The following is a 23002-nucleotide window of genomic DNA, read 5'->3' on the forward strand; positions in this document are numbered from 1 at the left end:
CTCAGTTGTCCTTAATTATCGTAGTTGAGGCCTTTTTACTTAAGTATAATTTCAGTTATCGTTGGTTCTAATCTTCATCTCACCTGAGGTTCCTGTTCCCCACCTGCGCAAATTGTTTATAAATTGTAATCTCTTATCGCGTAATTTCCTTTTCTCAGAGCAAAGCAGAGAGCAGCGTGTGGAAAAGAGGCAACTTGGAGGCGATTTGGGCGCGTTTTCATCAGTTTCATTTCGAGCGTTCGCGTCGCGACGTCGTGAGCGGATAAGTCGCTTGAAAAAACGGTTAAGGAAAAAACTGCCCAACTTTAATTGTTTACCAAGTGCATTTAAATTACCAAATAGGTGTGTGTGTGAGCGCATTAAGAATAACGCTAATTTTAAATTATGGTATAATGTCATGAGCACAATTTATGAGGCATTAACTGTCGTCTATGCAGAACGAAATTCACATAATTTGCGCCAAGAAATTCGCGCGATCATTTTGGCAGCGGCAATTACATAGCACTTAATTGATCCATTAGACTGCACTCCATCTATCAATATTAGATATTTCCCAGTTGCACCTGCGGTTTCTGTTTATTTTTGTAATTCGCAGTCACAAATTTCTAGATTTCGCTTGGGGAACCTGTTCGACGGTCATCTACGTATAATTGTTGTATAACAAACGGCTAAACAAATAACGTATTTCTGTTGTTTTTTCGTTCGATTTCGTGATGAGCTCAGCGAAATAATATAGTATTAAATTGTTACCATTCGGCGTTTTGCATATGAATGAAAACGGCTGGAAACTTGAGGTGTCTACATTAATCAGTTTTGGGAACGACTTTGGTTTTGCTTGTTTCTTAGTTCGTGAGACTTTATTTTTAATTCGCCAAAGGGCCGAAAAAAACTGGGAAAAATATGTCTTTGTAGATATTTTAATTTGATTTTAATTTAGAGTAGAAGTCTTAGTTTGTGCAGCTACAAGATTTTTCTACTCATATTTACTTGTTTGGTTACAACAACTTTTTCTCTCCTAAAAATGTAAGAAAGAAGCCACAAATACTTTTTCTGCATTTTATAATTTCTTGCAGTGCAGCTAACCCTATGATGGGTTCAACGTTCTAGGCTGAAATCAAATCTTTTTTTTTGCCACACTTCGTGGCCAAGTCGCGTTTCGTTGGTCGAGCAATCAAATTAGCCGCTGGCAGCCGTTTGCATCACCTGAGTGACTCAAATGAGCCGAGTGCGTTTTGCACGCGTTTTAATAACGCGCTTAAAATAATTAAGTCTCCGGCGCAGGGAGATTAATCTGAGTTCGTGCACTTTAAGATAGGCAAATTACGCAAACAAATAGTTGGAACAAGTGTCTTGTCGGTCAACTTCGTGATGCCGAAATTCTCGGGGGGATTACCAGATTTATGAGTGGCCCCGTGGGCACGCGACTACTTGGACACGCCATGCTCTGCTCCCCCACTCCCGCTTCCAAGGACCGCGGGGACACATTAAATATTTAATTTGTTTTAACTCACATACGAATCTGGATTTTCTGGGGCTCAGCCCTGGAAAATATTCGGAATTCCCGGGAGTTTTTGCTGCTTGAATATGTCGACGGCTTCAATACTTGTCATTTTGCTACCTGAGCGGCGTGGGTGAGTCCCGGCCCATTATGTGGGCCAACTACCTATGAAAAAACAAACAAACAAACATTTGGCCAAAAGAGAGGCCGAGAAAACCGGTTTTAGGCCAACGACTCGAACTTGTTTTTCCTCTTTTACGTTTTCCTCTGCTGCGATCACTTTGCTCTTGGAAAATTTGGTCGCTCGTTTCCATAGCACTGTTTATTCATCTGCCCTCCGACAAATCGTTTTGGCCAAGTTGCACAAGTTGTAAGCAATTGTTTGGCCCTATTGAAGAGGTAAATAATGTATTCTTTGAAATGTAATGTAAAGAAATACAAGCAAATATATTTATTTTTACAAACGGGAGTTCTTTCATTATCTCGTTATAAACATTGCAATAACAATATAAAATTGACAAAAACTGTTAAAGATTAAAATGTACCCAAAATCTTTCATTTTCATTTCATTAAATCACTTTAATGCTCGCAAGCTATTTTAATCCCAGACAAAGAACCATATTTTTAATGGGCTTAAGAAATTTAGTCCAATTTTATTTCAGGCATGTGTTTATCTTTTTTTTTTTTTAACGATATCCGGTGATTTTATTTTCATATTGTTTGTTTGCTCTTGAAAGTTTCGATATATTGATTTAAATTGTGTTTCTCCCGTTCTAGTCCTTTTAAATTGCACAATCTTTAGTTTACAAAACTTCTCAAAAATGTATAAGGTACATATCTCGATTACACAGTGTAAATAAGTTCAAGTGCTTGACTTTAATTATCCACTTTTACACTTAGAAACCCAAAGAGAGGAAAATTCTCACGATCGCCACACTCGCCTCAAATAAATTGCAGAATTTGTCAAAAGTTGCTCACTCTTGAAACGGTGCCAAAATCATTTTGGCATTCGCCATTGCTCACTTAACCTTAACCGAAACACTTTCCATTATATTCCTTTGGCTTCCTTGTTTGCCATCGAAAATAGTCGGCACTCGATTTTGAATGGGCATTAGTGAGCATGTATATCATTGGGAAAGACGCCATTTAAAATGCGGCCGACGTCAGATATTCCGCCTGCCAAAGAACTATCCCCGAAAATACTTTTGGAAACTCTTTCAAAATTCCAAGCAGCGTTCCCCTCCTCACTTCCCACTTGTCACGCTGAGGTCAAGCAGGCGGCATATTTTAAAATATTTTCCAACCAAACAAACACACACCCCAGACCGGAGATCCCACAGATCCATCGGTATTGTAATGGGGAAGGTCGCCTTGGGGCCCTGGGTGATAAATTAAGTACTTAATGTGCCCAGCCAATTTTCGGCTATCGCATTTAATTACAGATTCCTAAAGGCAGTCCAAGAACTATTATCCGGCGTTCCAAACGCCGCTTTCCCGGAGGAATTCGACGTCTGCATATTAACTAGATGGTGGCCTTGTCTTCCGATGGTATATGGCCCAATGTCCCAACGTATCGACGTCCCAATGTTTAAATGTTTTTTATGTTATGCTCGGAACATGGATGTTCCGGTCGCCCAAGACTGTCCATAAGTACCAACATATTATATGCATATACGAGAGGACTGTGTAATATCTCGCTTTATATGATATATGCGCCATTGGAAGGGGACGTGTCGGGGATTTTAAGTGAATTGCGCTTGAGCATCATTACGATAATTGGTCTGGTCGACCTGGCATTCGCCATTCGCACACATTCGCTAATTAATATGCACAGTAGTTGCGCATCTTTGATTTTAGCATTCTACACTTCTTTGCAATCCTCTTTTTGGGCGACTATATTCGCGGGGAGCTGTGAAAACCGCTAGCGAACAGCGCGAAAAGCTCTCGCCAGCTGTTTGCGTGTGTGATCAATTAACTTGGCCAGCAATTGATGCAAGTATCTGCGCATTCACTGCCCCACATCTCCGAAATGTTTCGTAATCGAAATTATTCAATTTCCCCGTAAGGGTTCAACGATCCCAGATCGATCAGTGTGTGCTGGAAAAATCAATTGGTGGAATGATGAATAGAATTTTGAGTAACTGACAATGACTTGTGCTGCAGACTGACCAAAAGAAAAATTAGAGAAAAACACGTCTATAAATTAGGCAAAGTGGAAACAGCAAAAAACGGCAGCCAAATATATTTCTGTTTTGATTTATGCTCTATGCTCTAAAAAAAATAAATTCACAAATGAAACCAGCACGAGGGCAGATCTCTAGAAATATAAGAACTACAAATTTATTGAGAGGCAAAGACTACACTTAAACAAAAGTATATTACAAAAAAACTAATATTCACTAACAATAATGATGAAAATCCAATTTGTTATTCAATTTAAAAACCCTATTCGATAGACAGTCCACTTTTTCCTTATTAATATGCCACATTCAATATGATCGCAATATGGCCCGTGTATAATGAGGCGATTCCCTATATGTACACAATAGGCAAATTAGCCGAATGTCACGAACACTTCTATAGAGAACATTAAGCGAATATACAATATATTAAATATAACTCACAGATCAAATTAGTTTTCCGAGTTGGCGAATCTGTTTTACAAACGAAGGGGGTTGGCAGCAATTTGCCCGCCCAGTTCATAAAAGCCAGCTAAGTAAACACGAGATGGCAGCCAAATTGGAATTTTAATTTCGCATTGAGAAAACACAAAACTAGAAAAATGCCGATGCGATGGCATGGGTTGCAAATGCAAACAAAGGAGGGGCATTCAATTGATTAGGGGAGTGCCCAAGGAGGGGGTCTCAGATAGCAGATCGTCTGAAATATCGGGAAATATCTGAAGTATCTGTAGCGCTAGAAAAGTGCAACCAATCCGCTGGATGCGATGGGAATGTGAGGCAATTATTTGCACTTGAAAATGCATAGATGGCACTGGAGGCAGCAAAATTAGATGCGTGTGTCAGATCGCTTTTTGGCCTTCCGCACATGGAATATGTAATTGGAAATTTCACAAGCTAATTGCAGCTGTCAATGCTATGCCACTGACGTCACAGCTGCACAGAGAGAAATTTTATGGCGTTGGTAGGATAGGTTCGAAAATAAACAAAATATATTACGAATATTATGCTCGGGAAAAAAGATAAAGCAAAATTTGTTGTCTTGCTATTTAAATATTTGTATATATGTATGTATATACTGAAATTTTAATATTGTTAATATTCAATAAGCATAATTTTTTTCTGTGCACCAGCATCTCATATCCATCATATTTATTTATTTACCATACCATCAGTGCAACAGGTTGCCCAACTGCATTTACCAGCGATCGATGGGGTCGAAACCGTAAACACAAAAAACCCCAAATTTCTTTCGAAGATGTAGTTTTTTGGATTAAGGGGCTTTTCGGGTGGTTTTTGGATCATCTATTTCTGGTGCTGCGGCAACAATTATTTGTTGTTCTTTCGACTTGTGTTTTGACTGGCAGAGCATTTATTTTGTTTGGACGCGTGTTCCACCAAATGCATTTCCAAAATATAAGCAACATTAAACCGCAAAAGACACCGAAAATACATAGAAAACATTGAATACCAGTAAAACCGTTTATTTGAATAATTTTCCCCAAAATGCACGATCTTCGACAGTACGATTTTGTTCAACCATAGAGACTAAAAATAAGTGATGCTGCAGCGTTCATTTCCTATTTATTTTTTTTCTTTGGGTCTTCGGGCTTTGGAAACTTGGTATTGTATAGGGGAATCCATCTGGCAATTACTTTCCAATCGGTATAATAAACAACAGCCAATGCTGCAGCCAGCCCAAAGGTGGCAGCTGATGGTGCGCTGTGGACATGAGAAAAAATGAATAACAATACTGTATGAGCTTCTTAAGTCAGGCTGGCAACTCTGCTCAGAATGCAACTCTGGGTATCATTCGTCCTTTGGTGCGTACTGTACTTCTCCTTTAGCGGCACACTTACAAGGCTAAGGCCAATGCTTTCTGGTTTTCCGTAGGTTTGTGCCTGCACCATAGGCCACACGCTCTTTTCTTTAAACTCATTGTGATTTTTAGATTCTGAAAGTACTTTGCTTGATATCGAATTTTAGAAGTATATCGTGGGGCCAGCTTGTCAATCAAAACTCATATTATAACTATCTCCAAAGTCAGTTTGAATTACAAGACGCTAATGAGCTATTGTATACCCATCGACATTCCCTGCAAAAGGGATTGATTAATCAATGTCGGATGCGGGCACTAAATTGACACATTACAATCTTTTATGAGCAATCTATGAGCAATCCCAACTTGTTGGCCTGACCTAATTGGAAAAGGAGTGTGAAGGTGGAGACAGGGGTTGGAGTTCGGTTGATGGACTTCGGCTGATGACTAAAGCCAGCCACGTGGAGGACTAGAACTGCAGCAATTTGTTAGCAGGGCCAAGCGAGAATCATTAGCCTAATTTTCAGGGCCAGAGTTAGGTTAGTTCTTGGCGGCGTGTCGCTGCACTCAGAAAAATGAGGAAGATTCATATCTTGGAAAATATAAGAGAAACTATAAATACGATTTTATAAAGTTGCAAAATCCTTAAGGATTGGTGATGGAGTACAAATTCTTAAATACATCTTGAATTAAATTGTGTAATGTGTGTTGTATTGTACTAGATACTTTAGATTAGAGTGGTATATTATTCCCAGTGTGGGTGCGTGTGTGCTGGCATTTCTTCCGAACTCCGACTGGATTTCCATTCGATTCGATTCTGTGGCCCCTCCCAGATTGTCTTGCCAAGTTCCTTGCCAGACGCCAGCGAAGCAATTTAAATGCCACACCTTTCCGCTGTCTGAGGTGGGTGGCTTCCAGCAGGCCTTCACATATGACACTCGTTGTGTCCATTAGGGCAGCCACAGTCAGGCAGCCAGTGGACAGGACGACAGTTCAAGGATATGCGCCCAAGCAAAGGCTGGGCCCGTTAAATGTTTGCGCAACCCTTTTGCCGCCTCCCAGCTGACTCTATCCTCCATTTACGTCTGAATTTCCCCAGAGCTATGCGCCTGCTGATTTTGCTACTGCTGCCACTGGTGGCCATCGCCCAAGATGACTACTGCTTCAGCAAGGACACCTCCCGCCTCCAGACCCGCCAGTTCTCCTCCAAGACCGCCTACCAGATCGTCAAGGGCACGGACATCGACAAGCAGTACCTGGTGCCCGGCTGCCAGCCCCAGAAGATGTGGATCTTCCACAGGCACGGCACACGGCTGCCCAAGAAGAGCATGATCAACCAGGCCACCAGGGTGGCCGAGGTAAGTTCCACAGCTAGGGTTTGCTAAAATAAAGACCATACTTTTACTTTTTGTCAAGGCTCTAGTTTTAGCCCTTGCATTTTTCTGAGTGCGTGTGTGCTTTTTATCGCGAAAGTGAAACCTATTAATTTATTCAGCAAATTACAAGCTTCAACTTGGCAACTTGGCTCAAAACGATAAGTCATAAATAGCCAAGCTGCCCATTTAGGAAACGCTTTATTGCCGACAAATATGAGCTATGGCTGTATAAAGTTTACGACGTTGTAATTTTTACAAACATATCATTTGTTGGCAGCACAAGTAACTGCCATTCAAAACCAAATGGGCTTTATTTGATTTTGTAAATTCGATAAAGTAGCTCAATGAAATATTTATAAAAAATCATTTATAGCTGCGCGATCTCATCATAAAGAACTACCAAGTGGCCAGGACCAAGCCCGAAACGGATGCCCTGTGCCAGACGGACTTGATTGCCATCAAGCTGTGGAAGTGGAACAGCAGCATAACGCCTGACATGGAGGAGTATCTGACCGCCCAGGGTTACGAGGATCTCAGGGGCACGGCCAAGCTGTACCAGCGCTACTACCCCAGTGTGCTGCCCCCCACTTATAACGATACCTATTACCAGGTGAGTTCCAGAACGCTCACATACTGAATGTATACTTATTGCAACTATATCCCACCAGTTCCGTCACACGGACACCCAGCGCACCACAGAAAGTTTCAAGGCTTTCGCCGAGGGTCTCTTCGGTTCCCAAAACGACGCTCATCCCGTCGAGATTCCCAAGCAGGACCTGCTGCTGCGTCCTTATGACTATTGCTCATCCTTCAAGAATGTGAACTATAAGGATGAGGGCTCTGAGTACTACAAGTTTCATCAGTCTAAGCTGTACAACGACACCTTGGTAGATATCTCCACTCGCTTGGGGTAAGTTTTTAAGTTGAAACGCAATATGATTCCTGGGTAATTGTCTATCTTTACAAAGATCCTTACGAATACTTTAAAGTGTTAACAAGTAGAATCGATCCTAATAATGCCCTTTTTCGTACCCAGTTTCCTTTACACCCTGGAGGAAGCGGACATCAAGCTGATGTACGACATGTGCCGCTATGAGCAGGCGTGGAATGTGAGTGTTTTCCGAGGAACTCGTAGAGAAGTTAATTGGTCAACTGCAAATTACAGGTGGATCGCAACAGCGTCTGGTGCGGCGCCTTCCTGCCCGAACAAGTCACGGTCTTTGAGTACCTGGAGGATCTAAAGTACTACTACGGATCGGGGTATGGATTCCCGGAAAACGCGCATCTCAACTGCCGACTGGTGCAGGACCTGCTCACGCACCTTAGCAATCCGGTGTCGCCCCATGTGGTGGCTCACTTTGGCCACTCGACGGGCCTCCTGACCCTGATTACTGCGCTGGGAATCCAGAAGGACGATATCAAGTTGAGGGCGGACAACTACGATAGTTTGACGAGCCGTCGTTGGAAGAGCAGCCTGATCGATCCGTTTGCCTCGAATTTCGTGGCGGTGAAGTACGACTGTCCGGCGGACTTGGATCGCGAGAAGGTGGTCTTCTTCCTCAACCAGCAGGCCGTGCAGCTGGACTGGTGCAGTGTGGGTCTGTGCAAGTGGTCCGATGTCCTCGAGAAGTACAAGACCATTGCGGACGCGGACTGCGGGGAATACTACTGCCGGGCGGGAGGTGCTCCATCGCTGGGATCCGGAGTTACCGGGCTTCTGTCCACCACGCTCGCCGCCGTGCTGGTCTACTTAATGCACTAACTTTCAATTAGAATAGTTTTTAACTCGTAATGTACAAATTTCGTACCAAATGGAGGGACGCCTCGCGGCGGATGTCAGTCAAGTATTTTTCGATTTAGATTTTTTACTTTTAATCCAGCAACAGCACAATTCTTCACTCAGTCGAAAAGTCACACTACACCAAAACACACTCCCAGATACAGAAATATTCAAATTAACGATTTTTCTATACGCTTAATGAACGTTGATGGCGCTGCAGTCAGAAATAGCTTTATATTAACTGAATAAATGAGTCCTTAAAATGTGATTGCGTTTTGAACTTTTGCTTATTTGGCGCCAAGGAAACTACTTCATGTATAATGTATAATTCATGTAGAATTCATGTGAAGTTAAAAGCGAGCGCTAGATGGCGCTTCCAGCAGTACAGTGGGATTATTAAAAATAAATTATCAACAGTGTTTGAAATTTAATAAAACTGCTTGTCAGTTTATTACAGATTTTAATGTATCAAGGTGTTAATTTAAAAATTCACTTCTTTAAATAAACACATTGGTTAGTTTGTACTGGTTATGTATAATTTTCTTGGTTTAAGCAGCTCTTCCAGAAATTTACCACCTCGTTTATTTGTTGATTTCTAACAAATAAAGAGAAATAGGGGCTTTGTCTTATTTTTAAAAGAGGCTTAGATGTATCAAAGCCAATTTGGGATTAGGTTAGTAATAAATGTAATACAACATCGGATAAAATACTAACCTGCTGTAAGTCGTGGTACTTACAAGTCGCTTATCCCCTTAATACTTGGCTTACTACTTGGAAGAAATTCGAATTTAATTACATTTTCTGGGCACAATGGGTGCTCCACCTACGACCACTGTTTCTAGCCTAAAGGATCATCCTGCCCTCCAATGCCCGATTTCCCCCTTCAAAAGTCATCTTTGACAAATCCTTTTCGGGTGCAAAAACCGTAGGCCCTGTTTAAAGTGCCATCCCCCCTCACTTTTCCACTGTTTTAGATTTTCCAGAGAGACATGAGGAGGATAATGGAAGGGAAGGGGCAGGTTGGCTGCTATGCAGCGTCACGTGTTTCCTGTTAAATGCTCTAATGATGGGTATTAGGCCAGACAAAGTGCCACTCATAAGTACCGCACACGCACCTGGCTCTCCAGCTCCTCTATTTGGCCCCCGATTTCCGTGGTCCTGCCTACCAGCGAATCCGAATCCAAAAACCGACTTTGTGACCTGGCTCCGCCTTTGACATCGAAATTTACGCAATATGCGTTTTTTATTTCTCTCACTCGTACGCCTTCGCCCTACTACCTATTGGCCATTTGGGCGTTGTCACGGCAGCCCAACTGACGGCTTTTTACCCCGCCCACCATTGAGGTCCTGCCAAAATCCTCGCCGACTGTCTGCCCCAGCTAGTTGAGTGTCCTTGTGATTCACCTGAGGAACGGGGCTGTGTACGTGTTCTTTTGGCACTTATGCTTCTCCAACTCCATCGAATTTCTTGGTTTATAGCCACCCGAGGATTTGTCTAAGTGACTACTTTTCATTAGTTTAATAACTTCTCGAAAATACTAAAAAATTTTCTTTAAAGACTAGTTGATCCATAAGTAATAGGGTTCTTAGAAAGAAAAGCGCAAAGTTTTTCAAACGTATTAAAGTTTTTTTCTAAATATTAGTTGGTTTTCCCAAACAAATAAGAACAAAGGTTTTTATATTTATTACTGAATATTCTTGGAAAAATCTATGATATTAAACTCATAAAATTCCACTGAAATATTGTAACAAGCAGAGGATAAGTAATTGCATATCATATTTAAAGGTCACCCCATTTTCCCACTCATTAAGTATTCATTCGTACGGCATAATTATTAAATAATAATAAATCCGTCTGACAAATGAGAGGAAGATATAAAACGGTAGCGAAAGTTCAGATTGCATCGAGATGAGTGCATAAGCGAGGAGTATTTTCCAAACAAAAATATTTACCCCGGCATGTTTATACTTTTCGTTTTTCATACAGTTTTTGTGTGTAAGCAAACACTTTGACTTAATTAAAATGACCAAAGCAAACAAAAACTGCAAAAGGTAGAGCCAACAAAGAAGAAAATTGGTTTGATAACCAAAATGGACTCTCGCCACCAGCTGGACAAAATCCAAGCGAAACTTACAAGAATTTTTGTGGTCAAGCTATTAATATTCCAACGTAGGAGTCAAGAGCAAGACACACACACACACACACACTCACAGGTGTGTGGGCGTCCAGTGCGTGTGTGGAAAATGAAAAATGAAAAGTTGCAGTGAAAAATGATTACCAGCAGTGCTGACTTTGTTCTAATTTGGGAATTGTTCCCGCAGTTGAGCTTCACTTGTGAGTGCAGCAAAAATCATGGCAGAGAAGTGCACAAAGCCGAGGCTTAAATACGCTTACCCTCATTTCATATTCTTTAGTTGTATTTTCAAAAGGAAAAAGTAAAATTATTTATCTTTCATTATTTTATTTATATATGTTTGGCTTAGACTTACAAATTCCAGACGTCACATAAAAATCAAGGTACCTGCAGTAGGGAATGGATTACCCAAGCCTGTCCAAGGACTTGAAATTTGGTATATTTGAAGTTAGCCCAGCAGGAAAGTCCTTACAAGTTATGAGAATATGTGGTGTTCATAACTGCCTGTTGACCGGTTGTGTAATCCAATGCGAAAACCACCCATTAAATTTTATCTGGGCATTTTATTGCTGCCGAGCTGCTGAGCAGAGTGCCTCCTGGCGATAGTCGTAGTAGCAAACAAGGCCTAATAATTAACCAATTACCTGACGCACTTCAAAGCTTCTGGCCTGGATATCCGGCTCCCACTCCTCGGGTAACACACCCACCCACCTACACACGTATACGGCGGTGTGTAGAAGCCATTTTGGGTCCTTCGGAACCAAACTCACACGAGTCGAGCTGCCTGTTGCTGCTGGTCAGATTCCGACCTGAGGCCACAAAACTTTCATCTCCAGCTGCGAACGGGCGGAGCAGAACTCGAATTGCTTATTCATAGCTCACTGACACACAAATGAGTGACCATTAACGAATTGCTGATGGAAGTTTGGGCCTCGGGTCGGACCGAAAGTAGTTGGGATCCTGCCGTGGACAGCAAGGATTAACCCGGATCAAATGTTGTGCAAGGATAGGAAATGGGAAAAGCTGCTTTGCGCTTGGCGGGTTCTAAATTGTGACTAGTAATCGGAATAAAAAGTATCGTTGGAAAACAAAAGTTATCTCCCCATTTCAGCGCCGTTCTATGCGATTCTACAAGTTATTACTTAATAATAAAGGGATTTCCTTTATTTTTATAAGGGGATTAATATATTATTGTGGATATTTGAAAAAATGTTTGGAAATTAAATGCATATATATTTAATGTAATGTGTATGTTTTCAATTCTGCGTTGCCTTACGTACACTGCCTTCTAGTCCCCCTGAAATTATACACAATTAATATTAAAACGTGAGCAAATTGGGCTCATAAATTTGGCAGGCTACAAAAAGATGAAGCGGCAGACATTTCATTTGAATTTATATTTATTTTTAGCACTCAATTAGCGGGGGACATTGATTAAGGACGAAAGTGGTTCCCCGAAACCGAACATCCCACCGCTGTGCATCACCGGGAAAGGAAAGGGGGAAAAGGACCTCCTGCAAAAGTCACATCCTTCGGTTAAGGATGCCACCTCGAGGACCGTTAAACGCGGCACTTGACAGGCGACCGTCTGTGTGAAAGTATCTCGTATCCTGGCATCCTTTGTTTTTTATGCTCGCCGCTCGGAAGACAAAGCGTGTATGAAATGTGCACCTCAGGGAAAAAGAGAGAATGAGCAAGGGAAAGGGAAAGGGAAGGACATCAAAATGGAATATTCTGCTGCATACGCAGCCTGTAGTGGAATGAATATCTGCTGCCATTTACGAGCTCAACTCGGATGGCCTGCAGTGATTCCTGCCCTTCCGCCAGCCGAACATACTCCGTGTTATCTGTCAGAAAGCGCTGTAATGCACAAATTAAATTTATAAATATGCATAATAATTTTTAATAACGTTTCACAGGGCGAGACTGTCACTTGCAGCGCCGGCTTTTTGCCAACGAAATTGACTTCCCGAGGCAATTTGATTTATTTAAGATATTCCTCTGGAGCTCGATGGATGATACTTATCAATTGTGATGGATTAATTTAGCTTCATATATAATTTCTTAATTTTTAAATCTTAAAAATGTTAAAAAATTAAAAAATCATTTAACCTGTGTAACATATAGAAAGCTATGTTATGAATTACAAAGACAACGATTTAAATTCTACTTACATTGTCCATTAAGTTAATACTCTTGTCCAAACAGAAATACAAATCTTATGGAGCGCCTTTCTATGCGATTCTCACAATGGCAGCTAAGCGGTTGGCATAAATATAGCAAAAGGTAAATAAGGATCACAGTAATAGAAGATGGAGTTCCTGCTGGTTCCATCAAATAATATATTAACTGTCATTCGAAAAATTGTTTAAGCAAATCGATTTTGCAAATATGTTTGCCTTTTTGCTAAGCAGCATTTCCCATCACCGGCGTCACTTTAACTCAAACGCCCAGAAGTGCCCACTCCACGTGTCCTGCTTGTCCCCACTTCATGGTTTGTTGTTCCTTTGCGCAAACACAAATGTCCTTCCGGGCGGGCACTCAAAACGAATGTAGCCGCTTGTTGCTCGGCTTGTTGCTTCTGTTGGCAGATTCCGAATTCCTGATGCCTGAATCCTGATTTGTGCCGCTGTCCTCCCAATTTAATATGCAATAAGCGGGCTGTCACAGGCAGCTCTGTCCAATCCCTTCGGTTGCGATTCCCCCGGGGCTTTTTGGACCTAAAATAAACATGCGGAAAATGATGGTACGGCCTTATCATATTTGGACAGATGTTGGAATGTAATTGAGATTACTTCGGTTTCGATACGCCTGCCCTGCTGCCTGTGCAGCGAAAAGTGCAATGATTTTAATTGAATTTCGCACAATTGATTTCATAATTTAAAAGCGAAGAATGGAGAAGAGGATCCGGGTGCGAACGCCAGCAGAAATTGGCCAATGAAGAGTGAGTGTGTAAAAATGACGAGCTGGTCATTATCTGCGCTTTTCCGTCAAAGTAATTTATCTTGAGTGAGCACTTAATGCTGCTCCTCTTGTGGAACATGTTCCGGAACCCACTCCCTGCTCCCTCCTCCATTTCCATTGAGTTGAGTTAACGCGCAAGTGCATTAATTAAGATCCAAAGGCGTCCATGGCAACCCAGAGGCGGAATCAGTGGGCGTGGCAGGATGCGGGGCGAGCATTTATATAAAATCCTTCAACGATTTTCATATCGAGGGGCTTCAAAGGGGAGCAGCTGCCAGCAATGCCAGTTGGGCATAAATTCAGCTAATTGGCGACTCACATATAAAAGCCCTTTTATTGACACTAAACAAGGCTGAAATGTACAACGTAAGCCAACTGACTGCGCAGCTCAAACCCACTCAGGGCGTATACGTAATGCTTTGTTTGTATTTGCCACAGGTATGTATGTAGTCATGTAGTCCATAAGCCTGTTGACTTTAATTATATAAATACATAAGGCCTTGGAAATATTCTGGGAATCCCTCAATCAAATCCTTGCTGGGGATTTATTGTGCAATCGGCCAATTGCTTAATGTAGATTTACTTGACTTATGCTGTCATGAATAAAGTTTAAGGTTTACTTTATTAACCAAAAATGTGCATATTTCAATGAGGTGAAGATAGCAAATTTTAAAAAGGGAAAGCGAAAATATGTTGCGGATATATTACCACACTTATCTATTTTTTGTTGATCCTTTTATCGCATTGCCTTCTGCTTCACTGCGCAATTAATGTGCATAAATATTATTCAATCAGGTGAAACTACATTTTCAAGGAATTTATAACTTTTTACCCCTGTTGAACTTCAGTTTCTATGCTAAGAACTATGCAAATGCATTAAAAACATTTCAGCGTACTGCTCAAAAATTATATTTTATTTAGACCAATTAAAAAACATGAACAACAATTAAAAGGTGGAACAAAACGCGAGCAAATCGCTGGCAAATTGAGAAATTTAAAATCTGTAACGCCTGATGGCACGGTACTGGTAGCCATCGCTGCCCAGAACAGCACTCTCACCTCCTGCAGGACCCTCCACGATGACCTCCTCGCCTCCCACCGGAGGCAGATACTCGGGAGCGGCCTCCCTCAGCTCGGCGGGCATCTCGGCCGGCTGCTGGTAGTGGTAGCCATCCTGGAGCAGTTGACCGGAAACGGTGGGCACATCCACCACACGGACATCGGCTGGCTCCTCGGGTGCAGCCGCCTCGGTGGTTTCCTCGGCCGCTGGAGCAGCTTCGGTGGGCGGCAGGTACTCCCGGTTCACCTTGGGCTCGGCGGCGGACACCACCTCCTCGGTGTCATCGGCAGGTGGAGCTGCAGCCGGAGCCTCGGGGTCAGCAGCCGCCTCCTGGGTAGGTGGCAGGTAGGAGTTGCTGGGTGGCAGGTACTGCCTGGCTGGCTGCAAATGCGACACATCACGACGGTTGCGATGGCGCAGCTTCAGACGGCGCACCGTGCGGTACTCGTAGCCATTATCACCCAGGACAGTGCCCTCCGGATCGGCTTCCAGGGCAGCAGGATCGTCCTGAGCCTCAGCCTCAGCCTCGACGGGCTCAGCGTTCAGGAGGACAGCCTCGGTGACCGAAGGAGGCAGGTATTCCACGGCAGCGGGATTCACCAGTTCGGAGACATCGCGGCGGAAGCGAGACTCCAATTGGGGGGCACCTAGAGCCACGCTGGCCACGGCGGAGAGGGTAAGGACACCACTAAGCGAGAAGATTTTCTGCAAATTATATAAGAAGTATAAGTATGTTTTATTTTGCACCAAACAAGTACTGTTTTGGTTAAGCATTGATTTTGTGAATGTTTTTTGGCTTAAATGATTTGAAAATTCCGCATTTTGAAGTGGAATTTATATCAATTTATTTGATTGATTTTTCGCCTTTAATAATCCTTTGCAGCAAACTCAAATCCAAGAGGACTTACCATTTTTCAAGTTTGCCTTTTCGGGTTTACGATTTGCGTCTTGCAATTGAAAGTTGCCTGAGCTGATTGATGATTTGCTAATGGCCAGCTGCTCAATATATAGCCAAAAGCGAGTCCGACCATAATTAGAGAAACCAAAAACAAAAAGGCCAGTAACAAATGGAGCCACTTCAAAGTGGAGTGCTCTTCTTAGGGGCTTCGTCTTGCCTCAGTTTTGCTTTGGACAATGTCAAGTGGTCCAGGTTTTGGACCTCGATCGACGGCTTGACCTTTAGGCTGCACACTTTTATTTCAATTATTTTCATAACGTTTTTTCTGCCAGCTCTGAATATATTTTTGAGGTGTTAATTCGCAGGCCTGCCAAATTGTGCGGAAGTACTCTTTGAGGGCCCTCAAAAGTGGTTCTATTCTATTTTCATATCATATCATATTCTGACCGTTTTTCTCACAGCTAATTGGGTGCTCGTGAATAATTAACATAATTATAATGCGTATTACACGAAAAATAGGCCCAGGCAAGCCGACTGTCACAGCCAATGAAATTGTCATCAGAACTTGTTGCGGAAATTATTTATTGATTTTATGTTCCCGCATGTATTTGCGTTTGTTAACTAAACACCGAGGGTCATTTAATAGGCATAAGCATAATTGCGCGTATTACATTTTACAAATTCAATTGCGGTCTTTATGTGGATAAAACTGATAAACTCATGAACACTCTTTATTTCTTTTATTTATTAAGAGTTACTTCTCTATCACAAATGCATCAATCAATCATCTATTTAGCAATACTAATTTACCAATTTATTGTTTGTTATAAATAACAATACATAATGGATATTGTGATGTCTTACCCAACTTATACCAGTGTATACATTATATATACATCGAATTTTTCGATTCTGTTCAGAGTACCTTTTCGAGGATTTGCCCACATTTATTAACCACATATGAAAGCTAACTTCGGTGTCCTGTCTGCTGAGGATAAATTTGCCCTGTTTAGCCTTGCGTTTAATTTTTCTGGTGGCATTTAATGAATTGTTAATGAACGAGAGAGCCCTGTGCCATCGTATATAAGGTTGCAGGGCGGTGGTAGGAGATTTGTACTCCCCGGTGGGATATAGCACCCCCTCATGTTGCATGTGGCACATAAATCATTCCCTGGTTGTCGGCCTAAAAGGCGGCAACAATTTCCGCTGGCTCTTTAAGTTTCCGCCGCAACGCAATAATTCTTCTCCTGCCGACCCGTAAAAAGGAGCCCAACTTGTTGCTTAGCCAAGTTTAAAGTGTCGGAGGCGGCCGCATTTTTCGCCCAGCTTCTTTGCATAAAAGCCACTCATGTGTAATATTTTATGTTTGCAGGATGAGTGCGGTGGTGTATCTGCCACCTTTTTACTTGCCATGCGGGGGAAATAATTTATAGCGAAACGCGGCAAGAAAAGAAAAAATAAGCACAGAAACATGCAGATGGCATATAGGATATGTTAAGCCATAAATTGTTCGGGGCTCATTGATTCCAGTCTGTGTGTTTGTGACTTCTGATTGCGATTTTATGCATATATAAAACTTTGTCTATTTGCTGCTGCTTGCTTCTTGCCTGTTTGTTTCACAGTCAATTTGCATGTTGGGTCAATGAAACGGACCATTCAGGGTTTTGAATTGGGGGTGGCAATGATATCAATGGATAGGAGGAACTCTTGAAAGCTCTCTAAAATTTAAGCAGAAATCGTTGAAGGGAATGGGTTCTTCGCTTATATTTTCTCTTGATTACATGCATATTTTATGATATGTTAATGATAGTTTCTAGCTAAATATATTTTATAGAACTATTTGTATGTAGATTGAATTCATTAAGTTATTTAATTTGCATATACAATTTAGAAAAATATCGAATATTTCAAGAAGTCTTTATTCTGATTTGTGTTTTACTATCTTACTTTATTTGATACATATTTTCTATGAATAGACATCCTTAAACCAGAGCCTAGCGCCGATTCAACGACCATTAGTCGTAAAAGCTGCTGTAAGGTCCGGCACCTGAGTGGAAATTCCCGCTTTAAGCCAAGGAGATGGAAAAGGGAAGGAGTTGGAGTAGAGGTTGGAAAAGGGGTTGGAAAAGCAGCCAGCGGCTCCCACGGCAGCCAGCTTGAGAATGTTTGTTGAGGCACACGAAAAGGACAGCCCCCAGTCGAAAATAGGAGAAACTTGAGTGGCAGCCAAGAGGAGTGGAAGTCGGGCTCCAGTTTGTCTTTAGTTTATGCAAATTCTGGGACTTCTAGGCGCCGTGGGCAACCGCTCGCCAGGCATTTATAAAGTTAAAATATTTACAAAATTTAAATGGGAAGTAAAAAGTATAAAAAGCGGGGAGAACAGCAGGCATGAAAAAAGGGTTCGTCGACCGTCAAGCCTATCGATTTACAAATTTAAATTACTTTCTTTTCTTCGCCGTTGCGCTGGTGGATGCCGGCAAATCTCAACATGGAAATCCTTTTTGTTAACAAATTTGCCAGCATGTTGCCAGCCAACCAGCCAGCTTCCGTCTTCTTCGCTGGGGACAGGCATTCGCAATCATTTAATTTGCGTTTGCGTTGACGTTGCTTCAATTAATTGGACTATAAATCCAAGTCACTCATTCTGTGGGTTGTGACAGTTTAATTGAATTCGGTCCTGCGATTGCCCATGTCCTCTGCCCTAATCATCGATTGGGTTGGCCAAAAATGTGTTGTTAATGGCAATAGCTTGCGGCAGGTAATTAAGCCACGGTTCCACAAGTTAGATGTTACATGTGTCTCAATTGCTCTACTGACAGCCACTGGAATGTACTATACGAGTATATGGATGTGTCCGAAAGTCGCTTGCGGCTGTCAGAGTTGTTGAAAAATTGATGAGCTGCCAAAGCTGGAAATTCGTATTCGTGGGCGTAAGTATCTGTTGAGCTTCAAAAGCTCATCTAATGATAAATCCAACAATCAGTGGTCGTACTTCAGCTCAGCCCTTAAAGTTGCTTAATTATAGATTAGCAAGTACTGGTCTCCAGTAAACTGAAATCCTACCGATCTGGTTATACGGGATCCAGATTTGGGGAATCGCAGCCAAATCAAATTACAAACGAATCCAGGTGATGCAAAATCGAGCACTGCGACAATAACCAACTGCCCTGTACGTACGGAACTCTACACTCATAAGACCTCAATCTCTACACAGTTGAGAACAAATTGCAGAACACAAGTCGATACAGTGACAGACTACAGAGTCATAGCAGCCTTCTTGCAAGACGTCTTATCCCGCTCGACCTCTGAGACGACTCAAAGCAAGCTTTGCAAGACATTTGACAGCAGTAAAACTGCTATGCATATATGCTCCTACTTCACTAATTTGTATATAGTGTTTGGTTACCCTAGAATATTTCTCCTGTGATGTTAAGATACAATTTATGATGTACAGATTCTTCACTTAATAAAAAAAAAAAAAAAAAAAAAAAAGTAAACTGCTAATGGCGTAGCATACTTTTGGGCACTCTTAAAAACAATTTTAAATACTTCTTATTGTTCTTATAAAACAATTTAATGTTTTATACTTTAATTTAGATATCAATCTCGAGATAATAATCAAAGGAAAACTTTTGTTTTCCCAATTTCGCTGCCTAGTTGTATATAGTAAAATTTAGCTTATTTTAAAATTGATTCCTTTCAATATATAATACATTTGACCAAAAATCTAAACAGCACCATTCATAACTCTAAAAAGACATATATTTCTTCATTGCTGTTCGATTGGCGCTCAAAACTCAAAACTCGCAAATGACTTGACCGCAAGAGCTCATCAATCACTCGCACTGGTGCCTGGTGCGTCCCTGGTGCCTTTCAGCTCGCATTAACTTATAGTTTTCACATCTAGTCATCATAGACTCTGGTTAGGGGTTGCCGGGAAAACCCCGAAAAAGGAAACGCATAAATATTTATAAACTCGAGACGGGAATGCGAAGTCGACGAGCAAAAAATCGATGGCAAAGCAAACGTTTTTATTAGGCATTCCGCACACCCACGCATTCAACGTTTCGGAGGTGTTCTTTGGCTTCTGAATTTTTAAAATTCAATTTAAATTTATGTAGCCAGAAACGACGTGCCAACGAAAATGTTTTTGCAACCGACGAGCCACCAGTGCGAAACGTTGACAAAATGGAAATCGAAGCTTTGGCAATTAGATAAAAGCGGCTAAATGGTCCGCTTTCAGCAGCTATTTTAGGCAACGGAAGCATCGGAGGCTATTCCTCGGGGCTTATTTTGTTGTTCCACCAGCGAGGGTAAATAAATAAAAATGCCAAAAGTATCGCAGCGGCCGAAAGGTTAAACTCCAATTAGCTGTGCACTGGCTCGTGATAATTAACTGGGCGAGCGGCGAAAAAGGGTTAAGAAACGGGAATTTATTGTTTCGCTGTTCAACGTGGCGTATGCGTAATTTTATCCGGGAGAACCTGGCGGCAAGTTCGTTGACTTGACGCTTGATGTCTCCCCTGTTCATATTTCATTAAGATTCAACCAAGGACAGGTCCTGAAAACACTCGGGCGAAGGGCACTGCACCTGCGGCTTTGTTAATTTCCCCAGACGCCCTGCAACCGAAAAGCGTTTCCCATCGGCTTCCTCTCCTCATTCTGCAGTTGGTTCTAAAGAAATGAAAATGAAACAAATAAGAATCCAGTCCAATGGGGACGGGGATGGGGGACTCCTTCAAAATGTAGATGGTGTATGGGGGAGTACATAGGTCAACAAACAGCAACAATTTGATTCTGTTTGCATTGCCCTCCGCAGGTTTGTTTGTTTGTCGAACTGTTTGTTTGGGAAATTTCAGGTTTTCGTCCCAACACGAATGTTACACCTAAAAATTTAACAAAAACCGTAGACCAAGTGCACTCAAACAAAATTAAGAGTATGTTTATAGATTTAAGATGAAATATATATGGGGGTTCTTTAAAAAATCGAAAGAAATCGAAAATCGAAATCTACTATCTACTAAATACAATCTACTATTATTTCCGTGAAGACTTAGGATATACATATCCTTTCATTATATTTTGCACCTGGAAATCATCAATTGAAAATAGTTAATATGTAATATCCTTAGTGCAGAAGTAAGTGTACTGTGTAGTTTTCTCCAGATGTCCGCTTGAGCTTTCCGTTTCACTTTTAAAGTCAACAATTTAGGGGAAACTGCAGCTGCAGCATTCTGGCGAGTTCAGTGAACAGGACGTTCCACACACACGGACTGCCCGACAGGATAATGACTTTGTTTCAATTGAAACCTGGCTGCGAATGTTAATTTTAATGCTGGTGGATGGTGGGGGAATTCCAAGGGGAGCTTAGCTGGCCGGATTTATATTTTTTTAATTAGGTCTTCTGGGCAGCAGACAATTTGAGCTCAGTTCGACGCACTTCAATTTCAATTTACTTTTAATTATTCGCCCATTTGTTTTCACTCTCACTCTACTTCTGTATCCTGCACATTTTAATATGGAATAATTGTTCGACTACGGCTGATATAACGAGGGTAAAACACGGCAACAAATGGCGTGTCGTTTAAACGACTCTCTACTTTCGAGAATCGGACTTCGATATGGCCAATGGGATGGAAAACATATTGGTCAGGACGAGGTCCTTCGTGTTCGCTCCCTTGTTTGTGCAGCTTGTTAAGCGGCAGATTCGTTTCAATTAAATTTGCTGTCATCAGTTGTCGACTTAATTAGTTGGCATAACCTCTGACTTCTGTTGCTCGGCAGCGACTTACGGACCATTTGAAGCGGTAAAGGCGATTCTGAATGGTAAAGTTTTACAGGTGGAGGGAAATTGATGGAAAACTAAGTGGGGTGATATTGGAAAGATTTCCCTTCAAGAAGCTTTACTGTCCCAATTTAAAATTTGCGTGAAAATCAATTGCAGTTTTGTAGCACAAAACTGTTTGCAGCAATAGAAAGGCAACAAACACTTTGAGTTAAGGAAAACATTCAATAAGTTAAGTAAGCTTCCGCTGTTTTATGATTTTTTAATTTTTTTTAAAGAAATATTAACTAATACCATTAGCCAGGCAATCAAAAGAGTAAGTAATTGGTACAATAAGATTGGAATTAGTGTTGTGTTGTTTTAAAGCCATTTCTTAATTTCGCCAAAAGGATGATATCGAGTCACTAATCCCAAAGTGCTTTCCCCCCGCAGTCCCCGCTGACTGCTTGTTTCCTTGTTATCCAACGTGGAGCTGTTATTTATGTAAGGTGTCCCTGGAATTGGGGACAGGTTAGTTGATGGTCCTTGCCGATTATCTTGTTCCAGCAATTTGCCACATTCCTATTCTGCACTTTGTAGCCTTGGCCACCACGGTAAATTGAGCTTAATTGGAAATTACACACCAATTTCGCCCTGTTGCTGCTGTTGCTGCTGCTGTTGTTGTGGGTGATGTTGATGTTCCAAGGACGAGGATGTTGGGCCCACTCTCATATGCATTACATAAACTGATTCTGTTCGAGCGCGCGGCCACTTTGAGCCCAGTTAATATAATTAGTTTCGGCGTAAAATTGTAAGCGTCAACCGCAAAAGACGTTAACGCACACGTGCAACTTAAACCGTTCGCACACAAAGCACAGATACACACGCACACACACAAGCGCGACAAGGACATTATTGTGGTCCGACAAAGGAGTGAAAATCCTGCGGACAAGGGCTGACAATCTAGGGTATTAAAGTTTTCCACTTGCCACTCATTATGCCACACATCCATCCCACCCCCACCCCCACACCCACACCCAATCCCACTCACACAGCCACGCCACCAACTCGAATTGTCCACTTCCAGTGGAAAATTCGCCATCCTGGCCACGCAACGTGTCAATAGAGGAGTCCCAAAGCCGCAGGATATTTCCGTTCAATATTTGTACAATTTCCTATGTTTGCGCAATAGAATTTGCTGTTGACATGCCACTTTTCCCCGCTCGTGGGCTGTTTGCAATATGATGTGGTAAAAAGTAAGCTTTGCATGTTTTTGATGCTCAATATATCTGCGAGATGGTATGGATAGATGGTATGGTTAGAATCCGTGCTTTTTGATTAGATCTCATCCGCTTTTTCCACCGAAAATGCTGCCCAGCTGAGTGTGAAATTATGAAAATTTACGGGTCGCTTCGTCAGGTGTGTGCGGCGTGTGTTGTTTTTTAATTACCTGTAAAGCAAATTGCGTATACGCCGCATTACACGCCGGCAAGTGCGTCTAATGCGATTTCAGCGCTGGGGATCGCCA

At 41.8% G+C, this 23002-nt stretch overlaps 3 protein-coding genes across 3 annotated transcripts; 1 reads left to right on the top strand and 2 right to left on the bottom strand.

Annotated features, from left to right (window-relative positions):
* Positions 1-197: 197 nt before the first annotated feature.
* LOC120448664 (multiple inositol polyphosphate phosphatase 1) lies at positions 198-8921 on the top strand. Its single transcript, XM_039630799.1, has 6 exons — positions 198-342; positions 6597-6855; positions 7247-7483; positions 7542-7783; positions 7910-7982; positions 8039-8921. Exons 2-6 carry the CDS (start codon positions 6601-6603, stop codon positions 8633-8635), a joined length of 1404 nt encoding a protein of 467 aa, XP_039486733.1. The 5' UTR covers positions 198-342; positions 6597-6600; the 3' UTR covers positions 8636-8921.
* On the bottom strand, positions 5147-5713 carry LOC120448665 (cytochrome b-c1 complex subunit 10). The gene is made up of 2 exons (XM_039630800.2): positions 5538-5713; positions 5147-5400 (listed from the first exon to the last, which is right to left on the bottom strand). Exons 1-2 carry the CDS (start codon positions 5615-5617, stop codon positions 5259-5261), a joined length of 222 nt encoding a protein of 73 aa, XP_039486734.1. The 5' UTR covers positions 5618-5713; the 3' UTR covers positions 5147-5258.
* Positions 8922-14746: 5825 nt separating the features above from the next.
* Positions 14747-22206, bottom strand: LOC120447788 (fibrous sheath CABYR-binding protein). Its single transcript, XM_039629346.2, has 3 exons — positions 22119-22206; positions 21901-21989; positions 14747-15517 (listed from the first exon to the last, which is right to left on the bottom strand). Exons 1-3 carry the CDS (start codon positions 22204-22206, stop codon positions 14747-14749), a joined length of 948 nt encoding a protein of 315 aa, XP_039485280.2.
* Between the last annotated feature and the right edge of the window lie 796 nt (positions 22207-23002).

Source organism: Drosophila santomea, chromosome 3L (assembly GCF_016746245.2).
Source record: "Drosophila santomea strain STO CAGO 1482 chromosome 3L, Prin_Dsan_1.1, whole genome shotgun sequence".
NCBI lineage: Eukaryota > Metazoa > Arthropoda > Insecta > Diptera > Drosophilidae > Drosophila > Drosophila santomea.